This window comes from Megalobrama amblycephala, linkage group LG20 (genome assembly GCF_018812025.1).
Source record: "Megalobrama amblycephala isolate DHTTF-2021 linkage group LG20, ASM1881202v1, whole genome shotgun sequence".
In the NCBI taxonomy this organism is placed as follows: Eukaryota; Metazoa; Chordata; class Actinopteri; order Cypriniformes; family Xenocyprididae; genus Megalobrama; species Megalobrama amblycephala.
In genome coordinates this window covers 20,357,093-20,376,678 of record NC_063063.1, presented here as the reverse complement: position 1 = coordinate 20,376,678, position 19,586 = coordinate 20,357,093, and the positions used below count along the sequence as shown (strand labels likewise).

Here is a 19,586-nt window from a genome sequence, read left to right as displayed (position 1 = left end):
TCTATTTTTGATCGGTTGCATTTTATATTAAAAATAATTAATAACGTGCAAACTCGTGTAAAGATTTCGTGGCTTTTAAGTTGGCGCTACTAATCAGTGGTTGGTGGGGGATTTTACAGAAGAAAAAAATAGTTGCTAGGATACGATACAACAGATACAGGTTGTTTAGATCAATATTTTTATAGAGCTGTTTTCAGAGGCTGTCAGTGGGGAGAAATGAAGCCTTTTGAGAACATTAAGGTAAAAACTATTCTCTTTCATGGAATCTAGAGATATAATATTTTATACATTTTTGTAACGTTACATTAATTGTAATCTTTTGTAGGTGTCCCAGCCTCCAAGAGCACGGCTGCTGTTATGGTAGGTCCTACAAAATAAATAAATAAATAAAATTCAATGCAGTTTGCATTATCTACATATTTAGACACAAACATCCTCAATAATTCTTGTTGTTGACTGCATTTCTAGGTCTGATCTGAAACACAGTGATATGGAAGAGATTGAGAAGACCAGTTCCATACCAGAGATTGAAAGGTTTACATTTATATTACAAATATTGCTAAACAAACAGGTATATTAGGTTAATTTTGTGGTATAGACCTTATTCATAGCAGCGCCATGACATTACCGTGTTTTCAATAGCATCCACTGTAAAAAGCTGTTTAAAGCTCCATTTTTTTTGTCTACATTTTGCTGTGTTTCGTTAGAAGACGAATCCAAAAACACATTAAATAGCAGTACAACCCACTGTAGAGATGTAGTATAGGCTATCTATCCCTCACAGCCTCGTTTTCATTCCCGTTGAAAATCAAAGATGGCGCTGCTGTGAATAAGGTCTACAACATTATTTAATTTAAACATTTTATTGTAATTTGTTAATTTTAAACAGTTAGACGTTTTATATACGAGTACATAAAATTAGTGTGACATTATAAAATATAAAATAGTTAAAAAAATATCAAAATTAACTTCAAGTTGACACCCTCATGTAAACTAACTTTCAGTCCATCCCTGAACAGTGGCTAACTTTACCTCTTTTTTCTTGTTAGGCAACCTGCTAATTTTTTTGCCATTGTGTAAATAACCAAGTTAAAATTGATGCCTGAGATAGACCAGAGATATTTCTAAAAAATCTTTTATAGAAATGCTACTATGACTATTACAGAAGGTGCTGCATTTCAGGAATGACGCTAATAATAATTGATGCAAGATGTTCAGGACATTGCTTGATCTTACATAAATACACAGTGTTTGCTTCCCCTCTAGGATTTTGTGCCATGCATTACTGGTCTCTGATGTGCCTCAGCCAAAACAGAGAGTACTTCTTGAGTTATATACAAATCTAGTGCTGTTCTGTAGAGAGAAAAATTTCAACAGGGAACAAACTTCTGTTCTTATCTCCATTATAAAAAACGTGCATCAGTTTAACACAGGTAATGCAGCCATAGCAATCATGTTATTGTAGAATGAACCGTATCTTTATAATTTTGTACAATCATTTCTAATACATATATAATATTAAAGCATTCTTGTCAATTTTTCAGAAACACCCCTCAATAACACAGATCACTGTTTGACCTACTGCAGTGAACTTCTGCTTTGCCATTCAGTCAGGGTATGTAGATACAATATACCACTCAAAAGTGTGGGGTCAGTCATTTTATTTTTTTTGGAAGAATTTAATTCAGTCAAATTTTATTTAGTCATCAAATTGATCAAAAGTGACAGTAAAAACATTTAAAATGTTATAAAAAAAAATCTTTTGTACTTTTCCCCATTAAACACAGAGGCCTCCTTTCAGCATCGACCTTTTCAGCTCGGAGCAAGTGACACAAATTTTATACTATTTCATCAACACATATATGAGACATTATTTTTTATACAAATACATTTTTACTCCAGAGGTATGTATGAGGTTATGGATTTGTCAGGTCAAATACTGTGTAGTTTATTACTAACTTCTAATTTATTTTAACATGTTTATGACCTCTTCCTCTTGTATGGTAAGGTACAGTTGGATATATACTTGTCATATATTGGAATGCCTGAGGAGGACACAGATGTAGAGGAAACTGCCCAATCTGGTATACTAATGCACACCTGATAAAATAATCTCTCTCTCTCTGACATACAACTAAGATTTGAAAGCATAAACTGTCTTTTTTTGTTTAAAGAAAGTGCTACAGATGGAAAACGAGAAACTGAGAAAGAGACAGAAATAGATGGAGAAGTTCAGCTAAGTGCTGCACTATCAGAAATGAAGACCACAGAGACAGACAGCCCCAACCAAGGTACTAATATATTACAGTACTTATCAATTGGTTTAATTTTAAATAAATAAGACAACTCAAAAACAACCCAGCAAGCATGAATAAGGCATAGGCCATAAATATCTATTTCTTTTAGTACAAATCAGTGTATAAGTTCATCCATTTCTTCTCCGACTTGACAACTTATTAGGCAACACAATAAGGTTCCATTTGTTAACATTAGTTAACTATATTATTAAAGGTGCCCTAGAATCAGAATTTGAATTTACCTCGGCATAGTTGAATAACAAGAGTTCAGTACATGGAAAAGACATACATTGAGTTTCAAACTCCATTGTTTCCTCCTTCTTATGCAAATCTCATTTGTTTAAAAGACCTCCGGAAAACACTCTGATCTCAACATAACACCGACTGTTACGTAACAGTCGGGATCATTAATATGTATGACCCCAATATTTGCATAATGCCAGCCCATTCGACGCATTAGACAAGGAAAGGCAGTATTAACGGCTGGATCTGTGCACAGACAAGGTAAGCAAGCAAGAACAACAGCGAAAAATGGCAGATGGAGCAATAATAACTGACATGATCCATGATTACATGATATTTTTAGTGATATTTGTAAATTGTCTTTCTAAATGTTTCGTTAGCATGTTGCTAATGTACTGTTAAATGTGGTTAAAGTTACCATCGTTTCTTACTGAATTCACGGAGACGAGAGTCGTTGCTATTTTCATTTTTAAACACGTGCAGTCTGTATAATGCATAAACACAACTTCATTATTTATAAATCTCTCCAACAGTGTGTAATGTTACCTTTAGCCACAGAGCATAGCCTCAAACTCACACAGAATCAAACGTAACCATCTAAATAAATACTTCACTCACATAATTCGAAGCATGCATACAGCATGCAAGACGAACATCTTGTAAAGATCCATTTGAGGGTTATATTAGCTGTGTGAACTTTGTTTATGCGATGTATATATAGTCGAGAGCTCGTGGGGCAGAGGGAGCACATCTCTTAAAGGGGCCGTGCTGAAAAAATCAGTGCATAGTTAATGATGCCCCAAAATAGGCAGTTAAAAAAAATTAATTAAAAAACATCTATGGGGTATTTTGAGCTGAAACTTCACAGACACATTCAGGGGACACCTAGGACTTATATTACATCTTGTAAAAAAACAATCTAGGGCACCTTTAAACATGAACTAACAACGAAAAATCCTTCTAAAGCATTTATTAATCTAAATTAATGTTAATTTAATAATTTACTAATACATTACTAAAAACAAAAGTTGTATCTGGTAATATATTTAATGGATCTAAGCTTACATGAACCAACAATGAACAGTTGAACACCATTTTTATTAATGAACTTTAATAAAGATTAATAAATATTGTAACAAATGTATTTCCCATTGTTTGTTAATGAGAGCAAAATGCATGAACTAATATTAACTGACAAGACCTCATTGTAAAGTGTTACCAATTATTATTAATGCATAATGTAATATTTAATGGTCTTTTTTTTTGTTTAAAATATAAAAATAGCAAAATTTAAATGAAAGTATACACTGTAGTGGAATTATAATTTTATGCCCATTGTACACTAAAACATTCAAGCAAAAATATTTTTATTTATTTATTTTTATTTATTTAGATTTTAGTAATTTAGAAAACCTGTAAAGAAAAAAAAAAATTAAATAGAGATTACATATTTATGCCAGACTGCATGCTCTAATATGTAATACTCACTACATACAAGAAATTAAATACATGTATATGTTTATGTTTTTTTTCCCACAAGGGTCTTCTTCAAAGTCTGAGCTTAGGTCCATAGTTCAAAAAGAAGTGAGGGATGAAGTGATGCACTTGACTGCTCAGCTACAACAACGTCTGCAGGACAGTGCTGATCAGCTTAATGATACCATTAGTAAACTGGAGGCCAAAATTCAAGTTAAGAAGTAAGAATATATGTTCCACATCTTTAGTTTAGTTTTGGAAACCACTCATTTCAAAAAGTAAAAACATAAAATACAGTAATTATATTATTCAACTGTTTAGAATTACTACAGTACCTTGATGATGAATGGACAATGTCTAGTCGACTGTGATAAAAAGCAACAAGTGGTAAAACGTGTAGAGAATAAAAGGAATAAAACCTGCACACAAAACTTTGTAAGGATTTTAAAACAACTCTCAGTAGTAATGCTATGTTTCAAGTATGTTATGCTTTGTATTGAAAGTCTTAAAATCCTCTCCACATTGTTAAATGTTCCCTGTCCATCTATGGTTTAGGCTTCAACAATCTGGAATTGTTTTCGAAACATAACAGTAATAATAAATTCAAATACAATCTGCTTTGTGTCAAAAACAGACAAAGGCTAAAGAGCTTGACTAGGATAGAAGCTCTGTTCAGTCTGATAGGTAATTGTAATTCCTAGTTATTTTTTTACTTTCTCTCTTCATATCAAGCTGGTCCATATAATAAACAATATCAGAAGATATACAGCCGCCAATAAGTATGTGATAAAACCATACATTTTTAAAAAAATAAAATCCACAGTGAGTGGTTAAAATGAGGTCACGTGGCATGCTGTTAAAACCAAAAAGCACCATCCCTCTTTGAAGACAAAAAAAAAAAAAAAAAAAATCTATAAATAGCCGTTTTGTGCGCCTATTGAACAGACGGGTATAGTCCCTAACCACACAAAAAAAACCAAACGAACAAACAATAAAACTGTTAATGGACAGATGAGGGATTATCTTTAGAAACAAAAACATGACCTTTAGTTTTCAAGGTCTTCAAGGCCCAGTAGAACGATTTTAGCTGTGTTCTGGAAAAGAGCAGCTCGATTCTGTTGCTCCCCTTTCTTGACCCAGTGTCCATATATGCGGAAAGCACAGCCGTCAATCAGCTTGCGCACACCGCGGATGGAATAAGGGTCTCTTGCTAGGAGCTCCTTTGTTAATGGTCTGGCTCGGTAGTAGCGGGACTGCATTCTTATACAAGCTAACACAGTCAAGATCAGGGCCTGAAAATGTAAAGAACAGTTTTGAATTACAGTTGGAATTATACTTATATAATTATACTGTTGTCCACAAAAAACTATTTTTTTTTTTTTTTAATTTAAGTCAAAAGTTTCTTAAGCAGCAAATCGGCATATTAGAATGATTTCTGAAGGATCATGTGACACTGAAGACTGGAGTAATCATGCTGAAAGTTCAGCTTTGCCATCACAGGAATAAATTGCATTTTAAAATGTATAAAAATAGAAAAAAATTATTTTAAATTGTAATAACATTTCACAATATCACTGTATTTTTTTAATCAAATAAATACAGCCTTGGTGAGCTTTTTGAAAAAAAAGCTTTTTGAAAAAAAAGCTTTTCTTTCAAAACATTTAAATAATCGTACCAACTCCAAAGTTTTGAACAGTAGTGTATATAAAAGAAAAAAAACGCACCTTAAATGCCTTCCTGGGGCTAAAGAGCCGCACATCCTCCTTTTGGTACTGACGGAAGAAAGGATGAGCTAAAGCTTGCTCGGCTGTGAGGCGAAGTGTGGGTTCCACCACTAAAAGCCTTGAGATCTAAGGGAATTTCAACTTTTTAAGCAAAGAGTGTAATGCACATAGGGGTACATTTCTTAATATTGACAGTTAGCCTGTATGCTCCAGGCTAAAGGCCCGCTTACACCAAGAACAATAACTAAAAAGATATTACAACTATATTAGCGTCCACATCAACGATCAGTATCATTCTGTTTATTCTAAGTGCAAGCTGAGTTTTGTCGACTGTTGCTTTACATGTTCAAGCTCTTTAAAGCAGCATGTATTCTGATTGGTGGTCAATGTTTTTATCTTTCATCAGCTGGAAAAAAATCATTCTGAAAGTGATTCCAACAATATCGTTTCACTGTGTCATTATCGTTATAGCTGTGGAGTGGACTCTGCTATTCTTTTATATTTAGAATGATTTTTGTATATTTATCGTTATAGTTATTTTCCTTGGTGTGAACAGGCCTTATTATAGTTAATAAGTTTTAAATATGGATATTTTTCTCACAAAAACCCATCGCTTCGCTTCAGAAGGCCTTTATTAACCCCCTGGAGCCATATGGATTAATTTTATGATGGATGGATGGATGCAAAACACGCCACCCGTTCACTACCATTATAAAGCTTGGAAGTGCCAGGATATTTTTGAATATATCTCCGATTGTGTTCATCTGAAAGAAAATAGTCATATACACCTAGAATGGCTTGAGGGTGAGTAAATCATGGGATAATTTTCATTTTTGACTGAACTATCCCTTTAAGACAATGCTAAGCATCTCACCAAGTCTTTGACGGTATCAGACCGGTCATCCCACTCCGGAGAACTAAACTGGTACCGGCCTTCCATGATCATTCTCAGCATCAGCAGCTGTTTGCGATGCCAAAACGGTGGAGAGCCAGCAAGAAGTGTGAATAGGATCACACCACAAGCCCACCTGTGGGAAAACATGGAACAGGCGATGAACCATCCACAATGCTTGTGACCCAAAGAAAGGTTAAATCAGGTTTAATAGCCAAATTTTGAGTATTATTTACTCACAGGTCAACCTCTTTTCCATATCCCTCATGCGTCTCATCCATGGAGCACTTCAGAATCTCTGGTGCAAGATATCCTGGTGTTCCACACAACTCTAACAAGGGAAATTGACAAAGACCATTGTTCAAACAACGCATGTTGTTCAGTTAAATGGGTTTTGCTGCTGTGAATTTTCTCACCTCTTAGTCTTTCATCAGGCCTCAGCTGGACTGAAAAGCCAAAGTCAGAAAGTTTGATGTGTCCCTGGTCGTCTAGCAGCACATTTTCAGGTTTGAGGTCACGATGTACAATATTTAGAGAATGTAGATACTGGACAGCCTCCAGAAGAGCACGCATCATACTCCTAAAAGCAAGAACATTTGCAACCAAAATATGGTATGTGAAGAAAATTGCTACCATAGAAAGATTTCCAAGATTTGAGAAGAAAACTTACCTGGTTTCCTTTTCACTGAGAGTGACTTTTTCAGTCAAGTAATCAAATAGTTCTCCTCTCCTCATGCTGTGCAAAAAGAATTTATTTTGAAATTACAACATATACGCTGAATGATCCTTGCTGAATGAAAGTATTAATTTCTTAAAAAAACCAAAACAAAACAAAACATACTGACCCCAAACTTTATGGTATAATATAATATACTTACAGGTCGAATACCAAAAATATGAAGGTTGTTGACTCATAAGAATCAATAAGTGTGACTGAAACAGAGCAAAAATAAGGCCAATTACCACTCAGAAAGGCTTTAACACATAATTTCAAACATTAGCAGTCCCATTCAAACTCACTGATGGACGGGTGGCCCTTCACCACAGTAAGCACATGGATCTCCTTCAGCGTGGAGCTCTTCACCTCCTCTAACTGCTGTTCTGTCATTTTCTCCGCAGTGATCTCAATAATCTTCACTGCAAACTCCTGCCCCGTGTGTTTGTGAACACATCTGCGCACCACACTGCTCACACCTCTGCACACGGGACAGTTTAGTTACACAAGACATCTCAATACATAACATCAAAACACTTGCTGAATAGTACAAATACTCACCTGCCAATCACCTCTTTGGGATCATACTTCTGATAAAACTCTTTTGCCCCAACCCAGTCGGGCAGTTCATCTCCAAGAATGATATCGCGAGTCATACTGATAACCTAAAAGACACATTTATTTACCTTAAGTGAAGAGAAGATGTGCATGTTTGCTTCTTGTGTACGAGAAAAATCAGTCAGTTATGCTGGCGCAATAACCTTAAACCCTTTGATGCACAACGTCCACTACAATGTACAGATAAAAGCCATTTTTGACAATTCAGGGTGTGATATTACATCTAAACCATCACAATTGTTACCTGAGGCCTTTCCCATGATTCTATATCACTGTCCTTTTTTAATGTCAAAACAAAAAATTCAACATAGCCAACAAAAGTTGTGAAGCACATCTTTAATTTGCTGTAGTTTACCTTCCATCACTTTTTTTGGCATTAAAGGCTTTATATGTTCATTGGACATTTCTATGAGTTTCAATTAAGCTCTACTGTGACTTAAAAATCATTATTTAAAAATGAAAAGTTAGTATTATTATTATTAGTTGTAGTAATAGTAGAAGTATTGTATTATACATGTTTTAGTATTTATAAATATATGATGTTTAAAATATCTTTTAAAAAACAAAAATGCAATAAAAAGTTTTCAGAAGAACATTTAGTTTAATATTGCGTGCATAATTCTAAGACTTACTCTCTAGTGCGTATATTTTGTGGAAATAAAGCAATATGGACATGCATTAAACCGCACGTACACAAGAAGGACGTGTGCACGTGCATGTGTGGTGGGGGGTTGTGTATGTGAGGTGAGAGGATGGTTCAGATATACAATCTGCAATCTTTTCTATTCAGGATCGATCATAATTTGTTATAGCATGTTATTTTACATGCTCAAAAATGTTGCAAGTTAATTATTGTTATAACGGACATGCTTTCTTAATAGTTGCCACTGGTTAATATTGGTTTACATTACAACAATAAATGAATGGTGTCCACTACAGTGGACAAATGTGTACCCCTCTCAAAATACATAATTTAAAGATATATTTTGAATAATTATATTCTTGTTTTGAAGCAAAAAACAATCACTTCCTTAGTGGTTTAGTAACTCATGCATCAAAAAGTAAATGATAAAAACCACTTCCCTTGTTATTTAGTAATTCATGCATCAAAAAGTAAATAATAAATAAGCGCAATACCTACATACATGTGAAATAACAGCTAACGGCAGCAATAACTGAGTAAAACAAACAGTCTAACTGTTCTGAGAAACGAGCTGTTGCGATCATTGACCTCGTATTCTGTCTTGCCCCAACCCAGAAAAGCAGAATGTATCGTTACTCACAACCACTTCCACAAAATCAACCGAAGCGCACAGTCATCTGACGGTTCTGTGTTTTCAACTGTCCGGCTGAAAACATATATTTGAAGCGGTTGACAATACTGCCATATCACTCCTGAGAACTTTTATAGTACTGCTGGGCAATGTCAACAACACCGTCGACACCCACTTCTCTGCCTTGTGAATGACAGATGCTGTACACTCGGTATTTATCACTGCCACCTATAGGACGGAGCGGGTAACAGCACAAAATATTTACTTTTTTTTTTTTTTTTTTTTACGAAAAGTTGATGATATGGCAACATATATAATTAAAATGTTTTTTAAAAATAAAAGAGAATAAATAATAATGTTTTACATATGAAAATGAATAGAATTTTTGAAAACTATGTATAGAAAATCACACTCATATCAGTAGCCTAATAAAGGCTGTTTTATTTTACATGGAGTGGGACACCTCCAGGGGGCCGACATGTTGAGATCACATGACGAGCTGAATACTACTTTTCTTGGTAACCACCATTAGGATATAAAACACTTTTAATAGGAAAATAAGACAATTTCCATGGGAACTCAGAGTTTGGATTCTTGATGAAAAGAAAAAAATAACAGTTGGAGGAATAATAATAATTGACATAGCAGCAAAACAAGTGCATGGGATGGACAGATTTGTTTCTAAAGGTGTGCCTTTCATTCTCTCACTGGTTCTGTCACTATGCTGACTTGACCATCATTTCCATGAGCACCACACTCACTTCTATGTGCTTGAAACAGCCTAATATTGTATCTTTATTGAGTTTTCCAGCAGAAATGTTTACTTTTTTTTAACTTTTGATTTACATAAAAATTGCCAGTTACCTGGACTTACTTACTTTTATTTAGGGGTTCAAGCGCATAATGCTGAAACTTGTCTTTGTTAAAATTTCCAAGAATCAGCATTCATTCTCCCCTAAAAGTGATCGGGCAGACCAAACTGTAAGACGTAGAGACTTGAAACTTTGAGGGCTGGTAGTACTCACACCGTCTACAACGTCACCAAAGCTCGCCCCAATCAGCCTGATGGGGGGCGGCCAAAAGTACGAAATGGAACATAACTCCTAAACCGATAGGCTTATGTGTGAATCCTTGGCTCAAGACAAAGACAGCACTTTCGAGTATTTTGGATGTTTTTTTTTTTGAAAAACCTACCTTTTTGAACTAGTCCTAGGTTTTTGACCAAAAACCAGTGCAGTTGAAAGTTGAAATTACAATTCATGGCCCCTACGGGCCACCAAAAAGTTTGAGGTGGGTGGAGCCACTTTTACTAAAATGTAACTCGTGAACAGTATGAGATTTTTCACCAAACTCAGCACACCTATGTAAGAGCTCATTCTGTGGTCATGTGAAAAATGATGCTGCGACTGGCCACTTGGTGGCGCTATAACAGGAAAAAAACATGACAATAACTACTTCACTGTTAGTCCTATAGACTTGAAAGCTGGCATGCAGTGTCTTTGTCTAAGGTGCCATGATTGTCTATGAGGACATTGACGTATCTTAAAAAACATGTCAGCCATCAGCCACTGAATTTTGAGCAGCTATCGGACAAGGTTAACGGAGGGTGATCGGAACGAAAATCACTGGGCCTGTTTGACTCACGGCCCTAGAGGCCTGTGAGAAATTGAAAAGAAATCGGCCACCGGGGGCACCTTCACATTTTTCATGTGTGTAAAGGATTGTGTATCATGCGTTACACTCCGATGACATTCGTACCACATGGTAGAACTCCTCATTCTGAGCAACTTCGCCTGACGGACCATCACTGTCCATTGAATCGTTCGTTAAATATTGGAGACTATTTCAAAAACTAACAGGCAAACTGGTCCTTTTGGCTCAACCTCAATAACTGTTAAAAAGGTTTACAAAACATACATTTCCTATGGTAAATTGCTTGTTTTGGCTGTAATTTGTCCTTTCCATCCATGATCGAAATGATTACAGGCTTGCTAATTAAAACAATATACCTTTTAGGGCATGTGCTTATAGGCCTTAAAGCACTTGAACCCCGATAATTGCTGCTCGCAGCTATATTTATTTGCTTATGGACATCCCTACAAAGACTACACAGAGGCTGCATCTGAAGCTGAATATTTACCACAAAAAATGCATTTACACATAGGCTACAGTTCAATGCTTCAAAGATGTGGCAGAGATGCATTTACACAGATAATACTGTCACAAAAATAATGTTATGAAAATAACGTTTTAAATATGGAATTATGGAAATTATAAATTGCTGTGACAACAATAAAGCTGTATCATTTACACAGAAGCAGCATCAGAGCCACATTTAATAATAGGGTGCATATTTTAGTATGGCTTTTATAGCTACAGCATTGTCTATATGCAGAATTTGGAGGTGCTCATAGAACAGACCAAAACCACAAGGTACTGCTGTGTTCAACTATGAAGCCTACATTTGTACACATCTTCTCATAAAAGGAAGCTAAATACCTACCAACACCTTTGCACTGCAAAGGCGGCACCGATGCTGCATCACGGCTGTGTAAAGATGCCTCATACATCTGCTTTGTTAAAGCAACATGGGGGAGAAAGGAATGAGAGTATAGGTGGATTTCATTGGACTAACTGATAGATATTAGGATGTAAGACAAGTATTGCTCGACACCAGTCATAATTCAATACTCCAAAACATCTAATAAAGAAAATTTACTTTTATGATTAAAGTAACCATAGAGATAATTACACCGGAAGTCACAGTTTTGTCTCATTTCTCATACGGAAGTGGGCGTGAATAACAGCCACATTCAGCAGCATCACATCACAGTAGACGTCCTGTAATTAATCACTGCAACCTATTCATTTCGGACTTAAATATATGCAGATCAACTTTATTTCATCTTTATCTCAGCGAGATACAAGTAAGTGCGTTTGTTTCTGCGTGCCGCCGATACGCGGGCTCGTGCACATAGTGTTTGTTGTGGTAAAATCGCAGCGATCAAATGTTCTGCGGCAAGGATGCAAGATGTTTTTACCACAGCAGGCATCGAATAGCGTGCATGTCCCTCTAGAACAACATGGAGGAACACATTTCAGTAAAAGAGTGGCGTCCTGCCCTATCCATCCCATCGAGCAGAGCGCGTGAAGCATGCAATGCATTTATTCAGAATGGGTTTTGTCGCGCGCGCTGGCCTGCAGTCGCTAATACATAACAGTCCTAGTATGTGCCATATTATGCATGCAGATGTGTCGTACAGCTGCATTCCTTAGGTAAACCAACACACGTTCAAATTAAATGAGTGTAGTATTTACGAAATATTTCTGATTGATATATATATATATATGTAATAGGTAATATTTTTATTTGTTTTATCTATATTTATAAGGATCTTTATATATTTCCAGCTGTTAAGAGCCCTTGGAAATATGAGCCAAACGTCAGAGCCTTCAGCCGATGCTGCTGTGACTGAAGGTTTGGATTTTTTTTTATTAGTTTACAATGGAAACCAACCATAGAAACAGTTATTATTGCTATAAAACCATTATAAATCAATAAGACATCTCATTCGTACATATAAGAAGCGCTCATAATCATTTTATTTAAAGGGATAGTACACCCATTATTTATTCACGGTAATGTTGTTTCAGACCGGTAGCATATTTTCAATAAGGTCCCATTCGTATTAGTTTACTACATTAGTTTCTAAAGCATTTTTTAATCTTGGTTTGTTAATTTCAACATTTACCAATATAATTATTAAAATCAAAAGTTGTATCTGGTAATATTTAATGAACCTGAGCTTACATGAAATAACTATAAGCAGTTATATTTTTATTAACTAACGTCAACAAAGATTAATAAATACTGTAACAAATGTATTACTTATTGTTAGTTAATGCATTAATTAACATTAACTAATGGGACCTTATTGTAAAGTGTTGCCTTCAAACCTGTAGGTTTACTTTCTTCTGTTAAAAAAAACAATATGAGTTGTTAAGGAGAATGACATTCTCTTTTATTGGATGGAAAAATATTAAATGAAACTGAATAATGTGGAAAGGCTGACCGCCTCCAACATTTCATTTTGCGTATAGATAATGAGTTTTTATTTTTAAGTGAACTGTCCCTTTAAATTTTTTTGATGGCAGCAGTTGCTAGTATCACATTACCACTATTTTGTTGCCAAAACAACAACTGTAGTAACTGTGGTATTTTGGCTTAAACTGTGGTAAATGATTTAGGTTAACTTATTTACCCGCCATTCTTGTATCCAGCTCCAGTTTCTCAATCTGAAACCAAGCAATCAACAGCAGGGAAGAAACAGAACAAAAAGAAAGTGGAAGAAGTGGTGGAAGAAGAAGAAGAGGAGTATGTTGTGGAGAAGGTCCTGGATCGGCGTGTGGTGAAGGGAAGAGTGGAGTATCTGCTCAAGTGGAAAGGCTTTTCTGAGTAAGTAGCTGCAGTTAGATTGCTATGGAAGCTAGTTTCTGACACAGAATAAATAAATGACTTTTTTTTCTTCCTATTGAGAGATGCCATCTCACAATTCTGAGAAAAAATGTCAGAATTCTGAGATAAAAAGTCACAGTGACCTTTTTTAATTTTTTTTATTCCATGGCAGAAACAAGCTTCCATAGATTTCAGCTTGATTTTGTGTGTAAATCCTAGTGCTTATTTATTTTTTTGCTCAGTGAGGACAACACTTGGGAACCAGAGGACAACCTTGACTGTCCTGACCTCATAGCAGAATTCCTTCAGTCGCAGAAATCGGCTGAATCTGGAGGCAAGAGGCGGGCCGATTCAGACGGAGATGGAAAGGAGACCAAAAAGCGCAAGGATGAGGTAAGAGCCATGAAGATCTGAGGATTTGAGATGTCTACATCATTCCATGTCTATAAGCTGGTCAGGAAGTGTCTTTAAAACATTAGAAAACCAAAAGAGATTGAATGGGCTAAACAGTGTCTTACATGCCATCTCTCTTAATTTAGCCTGAGAAACTCAGAGGTTTTGCACGTGGTTTGGATCCTGAGAGGATTATTGGTGCTACAGACTCAAGTGGAGAACTCATGTTCCTCATGAAATGGTTTGTATGGAACTTGTTACCCATAAGGAACAAACAAGTATTGGATTAGAGGGACAGTTCCTGAGCAGCATTAGGAGATATCGGGGGCAACTGTAACACACTAAATTTCTTCAGTCACACCTATTTAGCATATGGGGGATTTTATCACTGTGAGATTTTTTTCTTTTGATGCCTTCAAATAACTTGTAGATGTATTTTATTTTGAGGTTGTTGGTTAAAAGTCAACAGGAATGACAGATGGTAGCTACCATGCAACGTTTTATCATGGCTGTGAGGTCGGGGGTAATTGTAACACAAGACTGCAAAATTGAATCTTTAAAATGTGTAATAAACTTTATTTTAAGTACATCTTCACTCAAAAGTTTGGGTCAGTATGATTTTGTGTTCCAAATTATTATGCAAGTGACATATCAGTAGAATTTCAATACAATAAACATTCTGATTTTAATTTTTCTAAGAAAGTGTTTGATTGTTTATTTATCCATGTCTTTTTAGATAACTTGTATCAATCTCAGACAAAATAGATTGCCAGGTACTTAGGTAAATGGAAACCCTACTTGTTGTTCCACATTATTAAGCAAGTCACAGTTCTCATGCAATATGGGGAGGAAGAAAGATCTTTCTGAAGATGAAAAGCATGAAATGGTGCAATGTTGTGCAAAAGGCATGAAAACAACTAATGTGTGAAAACTGAATGCAGATTATCGAATTATCATAAGATTTGTGAGTGATTTAGAGCTCAGCAGAACTCGGTCACATAAAGGCTTATTAAGGAAAGTTTCTGTCAAACAAGTTAATTGTATTTAAAGGGCAGCTATAAAAAGCTAGTGTTGAGCAGCAAACAGGTATTTGAAGCTGCTGGTGTCTCTGGAGTCTCACGAAGCTCTCCATGCAGGCTGGCAGTTGTGCGTAAAGATGCATTTTAGACACTCCTAACCAAACCTCACAAAGAGAAACATTTACAGTGGGTTTAGAAATACATGAAGACTCATTTTTAAATAGTTTTATTCACTGACGAATGCTGTACTACAATAGATGGTCTAAATGGATGGATTTCTGGATGGCTGGTGAATGGCCACCACATTCCAACAAGACTGCGACGTCAGCAGGGAGCTGGCGGGTGACCATATAGGCTGGAATATTGGAAAGTGAGATGGAAGGTCCCTTTAGGGTCTCTGAGGGTGTCAAAATGACCTCAGCAAGATATGTGGAGTTCATAACTGGCCATTTTCAGCTATGGTATAAAAAGGATAGTGCCTTCTGAAATGCAATGCACTATGCACTATCCCATGCTCCAAAAAAACACCACAGCAATAAAACTGTTTGAAAATGTATTTCTACACCCACTGTAAATGTTTCTCTTTGTGAGGTTTGGTTAGTGGTGGCTAAAATGTAATTTTACACATAGATGCCAGCCTGCATGGAGAGGTTCTCAAGACTCCAGAGACATCAGCAGCTTCAAATACCTGTTTGCTGCTCAACACTGGCTTTTTAATACAATTAACTTGTTTGACAGAAACTTTCCTTAATTAGCCTTTATCTGACTGAGTTCTGCTGAACTCTAAATCACTCACAAATCTTATGATAGTTCAATAATCTGCATTCAGTTTTCACACAATATTAGTTGTTTTCATGCCTTTTGCACATCATTGCACCAATTCATGCTTTTCATCTTCAGAAAGATCTTTCTTCCTCCCCACATTGCATGAGAACTGTGACTTGCTTAATAATGTGGAACAACATCTTTAAGTCATCTTTAACATCTTTTGTCTGAGATCGATACCAGTTATCTAAAAAGACATGGATAAATAAACAATCAAACACTTTCTTAGAAAAACTAAAATCAGAATGTTTATTGTACTGAAATTCTACTGATATGTCACTTACATAATAATTTGAAACACAGTATAAAGAAATTAATACATTTATTCAGCATGGATGCTTTAAATTGATCAAAAATGAAAGTAAAGATATGCCTTGGCACCATATACAGTGTTTTTAATTAACATTTTTAAATACAGCACAAATTTATTTAAATATATTCATCATTTTTGTGTTTACTCTAGATCATTTGGTTCATGTTACATTTTGTACAAATATCCTGAACCATTCTTTTTGAAAAATATGCAATATCGAGGAAATCATGATGGGGCAAATATTTTTTTCTATACACTTACCTGAAAAAAGCAAATACAGCGTATTTGAGGTTATGTTTTAGAAGTTTATGCATTCCTTGGGAATCAAAGCCATGAACTCAACAACCTTTGCTAGTTCTATGCTCTAAGCTTCAGGATTGCGGCAATATGGCTTATGTGTTACAGTTTCCCCAGTCACTGTTAAAGGGGTAGTTCTCCCAAAAATTAACATTGTCATCACATACTCACCCTTGTGCCATTCCAAACCTCTGACTTTTTCCTTCTGTGGAACACAAAAGCAGAACATTGGGGTCCAAACAATATCGAATCCCATTGATTTTCATTGTAACAACAACAACAACAAAAGAGAAGGTCTTACAGATTTGGAACGACATGAGGATTCGTAAATGATAACAGAATTTTCATTTTTGAGGGAACTATCCACTCCATTCACTTCCATTCATACACATGCGAACGCAAATTGCAAGCTTCATCTTCCTCTGCATACTGAAGTTCAAGTTTGGTGAACTCTGATCTACACGTTTGACCAATTGAGTATGTTAAATGTCACTTATTTGACCTCTTGGCTCAATACAAAGAGCACAAACTTGATAGGATATTTGAACATTTTTGAATTATTTATTAAAAACGGATCACATCCTATCTTGTTGCCAAACTTCATTGCAAATAAATGTTGCATGCTCAAAAAGCCGTCATACCTTTTAAGTCACCTCCATAACGAGGACAATTGTAATGTTATTGACTTCTGGTATGAAAGTTGATATAATGTAGTCTTTAACAATATATTTTGGCACAAATGCATTTCATATACCAAAAGATGGCTGGTATATTTTGAGTTGCCTGTGAGTTGAAGGAAATTGTAATTATTACAATTGCCCTCGATTTTCTCTATTTAGAAATTATCCTATCCTCGGATGAGAAATAGTTGATCGGTTGGTTGTTAATGTCTTCTGTGTTTTTATACTACAGGAAAAACTCTGATGAAGCTGATCTAGTACCAGCCAAGGAGGCGAATGTAAAGTGTCCACAAGTGGTCATCTCCTTTTACGAGGAACGCCTCACCTGGCATTCATACCCCACTGAAGAGGAAGAGAAGAAGGATGACAAAAATTAGATGACAAAAAAAAAAAGATGTAAGGGACAGTCGATATCAGTCGTGGCCATTGATATGCTTTTTTTTTGGCAAAGGAAAATTGTCAGAAACAAATTTGTAAAAAGCCACAGTATAAACTGTAATCTACATAGGTTTCAGCGTATTTTAGTTCTGTCACCATTACCATAGATGAAGCGAATAGAACACTAGAAAGGTGACTTTGCACCTTTAACATACTCTTCATGCTTTCTATTGACTAAAACATTCAAATCATGTTCAATTCACACAACATACTGAAAGAGCATCACAGTCTGATATTCATACATGTGAACTATTGTTCTTTACATGTTAGAAATGCCCCCCCCCTCCCCCCCCCTCCCCTCCCCCTCCCTGTGTAGATTACAGTGTTTATTCTATCATACCGGGTCGGTTTCATTTGATGCTGTAGCTGTCTCTAAAAACGTCCTGATGTATTCCATGATTCTTAATTTTATGTATATATAACTAATGTTAAAATATTACTGCCTTAACAGATTATTAAGAAAATGTCAATTTTATACATCTGTCAATGCAGGTGGTCATTGAATGCATGACTATATCTATCTAGGCCCATGGAAAAAGAGGTTTAAGATATAGGCTTTATTAAACGTTCGGAACTGGCTTTGATACGATTGGTTTTATAAAGACATGCCAGCAGCTGTTACTCTTCAGTGTTTATTTGCCCATGAACTATTACGTGTCTGGTCTTACCATAGGTGCTATTTGTTGTGAGTGAGCCCCATTGGATATTAACAGTCTTTCTTGACAATGTCTTGACATTTGTGTTTGTAAATATGCCATTTCCTAGCACATCAGTATCACTGTGTACAGTCAGCTGAAGTTTGGTTTTTACTTTGATACTCTTTTGTCTTATTACTGTTACACAGCAAAGTAGATGAACTGTAACCTTTGTTCTCCTGAAGACATTTAAAGTACGTTTTTATGTTCTGAGCTTTAACGATTGTATGCTAGTTTTGTTTAACCATGTTATTATTGCATATTATCAGAGCATTTGCCATTGAATTACCATTTTCAAAAATAAAAATCTTTGTTGTAATTCTGTCAAAACTGGTCATACTTATGCTTATTATTTACGCTTATACTTCCAATAAGGTGAATCTGTTAGCATTGGTTTATGAACTAACAACGGTTAATACTTTTAATCTTCGTTCATATTTCCTTTTTTTATCAGCCAAACCCCTTTGACATGAAATATTTTCTTTAGTACCCTCTAAGATTTGAATTTAAGTTGGCTGCTGAAAATTCAGCTTTGCCATTACATTGTTGTTTTGATCAAATAATGGACTTCTCTAAAACATTACAAATTCTTGCTGACCCCAAACTTTTGAAAGATAGTGTATAATATTTCAAATTAACATTAAACCTCAATAAATAGTGAACTAGTAAGGGATAATCCAGTTATCCGCGGAGGCAACCACCCTCCACTTCGCGTCAAGTGGTTCTTCGCCTCCACGTCGTGCATTAAAATCATTTAATGCACAGCTAGCCATGGATTATCCCTCTTATACAAAGGTCATTTGCCATAAATGACAAGTTAGTCGCTAAATTTGACTGGAAGGGTTAAAATGACAGTTATTTTTTCGTCAGCTACCACTTCCTTCCCTATTCTACTTATGGTACGAACGTGGCGCCAGTTCTGTTTTTTCCCGTAAATTGAATAGGGAAGGCGTAGGACAAACAGCGTAAGCTTTTTGAAGAATACGGAAGTGCGGTCTGGAGGAAGCACTTGCAAGGAGATCATTTGTGTTTATATAAAGCATATACATTTTAATTTTTTTTAGAAAATGACTGATCGTTTCGCTAGATAAGACCCTTATTCCTCGTCTGGTATCGTTTAAAGCTCTTTGAAGCCGCACTGAAACTGTAATTTTGACCTTCAACCGTCTGGGGCCAATTGAAGGGGCCTATAAGGAGAATAATCCTGGAATGTTTTCATCAAAAACTTTAA

The 19,586-nt window shown here is 35.7% G+C and overlaps 3 protein-coding genes across 7 annotated transcripts; 2 read left to right on the top strand and 1 right to left on the bottom strand.

Moving 5' to 3' along the window:
* The first annotated feature begins 110 nt into the window (after window positions 1-110).
* Window positions 111-4,447, top strand: ccdc189 (coiled-coil domain containing 189). Its single transcript, XM_048171615.1, has 9 exons — window positions 111-240; window positions 326-360; window positions 469-534; window positions 1,267-1,433; window positions 1,545-1,615; window positions 1,788-1,904; window positions 2,009-2,084; window positions 2,175-2,291; window positions 4,081-4,447. The coding sequence occupies exons 1-9, from the start codon at window positions 217-219 to the stop codon at window positions 4,239-4,241; spliced, it is 834 nt and encodes a 277-aa protein (XP_048027572.1). The 5' UTR covers window positions 111-216; the 3' UTR covers window positions 4,242-4,447.
* On the bottom strand, window positions 3,620-9,494 carry phkg2 (phosphorylase kinase, gamma 2 (testis)). Its single transcript, XM_048171614.1, has 10 exons — window positions 9,249-9,494; window positions 7,909-8,012; window positions 7,653-7,828; window positions 7,511-7,565; window positions 7,303-7,368; window positions 7,049-7,212; window positions 6,873-6,963; window positions 6,615-6,768; window positions 5,741-5,866; window positions 3,620-5,308 (listed from the first exon to the last, which is right to left on the bottom strand). Exons 2-10 carry the CDS (start codon window positions 8,001-8,003, stop codon window positions 5,063-5,065), a joined length of 1,173 nt encoding a protein of 390 aa, XP_048027571.1. The 5' UTR covers window positions 8,004-8,012; window positions 9,249-9,494; the 3' UTR covers window positions 3,620-5,062.
* On the top strand, window positions 4,099-18,685 carry cbx1b (chromobox homolog 1b (HP1 beta homolog Drosophila)). 5 transcript variants are annotated; one of them, XM_048171619.1, is made up of 6 exons: window positions 4,099-4,237; window positions 12,651-12,717; window positions 13,521-13,695; window positions 13,938-14,088; window positions 14,235-14,329; window positions 17,455-18,685. In XM_048171619.1, exons 2-6 carry the CDS (start codon window positions 12,672-12,674, stop codon window positions 17,597-17,599), a joined length of 612 nt encoding a protein of 203 aa, XP_048027576.1. In that variant the 5' UTR covers window positions 4,099-4,237; window positions 12,651-12,671; the 3' UTR covers window positions 17,600-18,685. The 5 variants fall into 5 exon arrangements, with proteins under 5 accessions (XP_048027576.1, XP_048027575.1, XP_048027579.1 ...); XM_048171618.1 differs by lacking the exon at window positions 4,099-4,237 and adding an exon at window positions 12,028-12,166; XM_048171620.1 differs by lacking the exon at window positions 4,099-4,237 and adding an exon at window positions 12,197-12,515.
* The last annotated feature ends 901 nt before the right edge of the window (window positions 18,686-19,586 follow it).

What these genes read in the sequence shown, in the direction of transcription:
- cbx1b (XM_048171617.1), top strand. Translation starts at nt 12,484, where the DNA reads ATGCAGATGTGTCGTACAGCTGCATTCCTTAG. An exon ending in CGATGCTGCTGTGACTGAAG is followed by an intron (nt 12,718 to 13,520) that starts GTTTGGATTTTT and finishes TCTTGTATCCAG; the next exon opens with CTCCAGTTTCTCAATCTGAA. An exon ending in AAGTGGAAAGGCTTTTCTGA is followed by an intron (nt 13,696 to 13,937) that starts GTAAGTAGCTGC and finishes TTTTTTGCTCAG; the next exon opens with TGAGGACAACACTTGGGAAC.
- phkg2 (XM_048171614.1), bottom strand. Translation starts at nt 8,003, where the DNA reads ATGACTCGCGATATCATTCTTGGAGATGAACTGCCCGACTGGGTTGGG. An exon ending in GAAGGGCCACCCGTCCATCA is followed by an intron (nt 7,566 to 7,652) that starts GTGAGTTTGAAT and finishes GCTCTGTTTCAG; the next exon opens with TCACACTTATTGATTCTTAT. An exon ending in ATATTTTTGGTATTCGACCT is followed by an intron (nt 7,369 to 7,510) that starts GTAAGTATATTA and finishes CTTTTTGCACAG; the next exon opens with CATGAGGAGAGGAGAACTAT.
- ccdc189 (XM_048171615.1), top strand. Translation starts at nt 217, where the DNA reads ATGAAGCCTTTTGAGAACATTAAG. An exon ending in TCCATACCAGAGATTGAAAG is followed by an intron (nt 535 to 1,266) that starts GTTTACATTTAT and finishes CTTCCCCTCTAG; the next exon opens with GATTTTGTGCCATGCATTAC. An exon ending in TGCTTTGCCATTCAGTCAGG is followed by an intron (nt 1,616 to 1,787) that starts GTATGTAGATAC and finishes CATTAAACACAG; the next exon opens with AGGCCTCCTTTCAGCATCGA.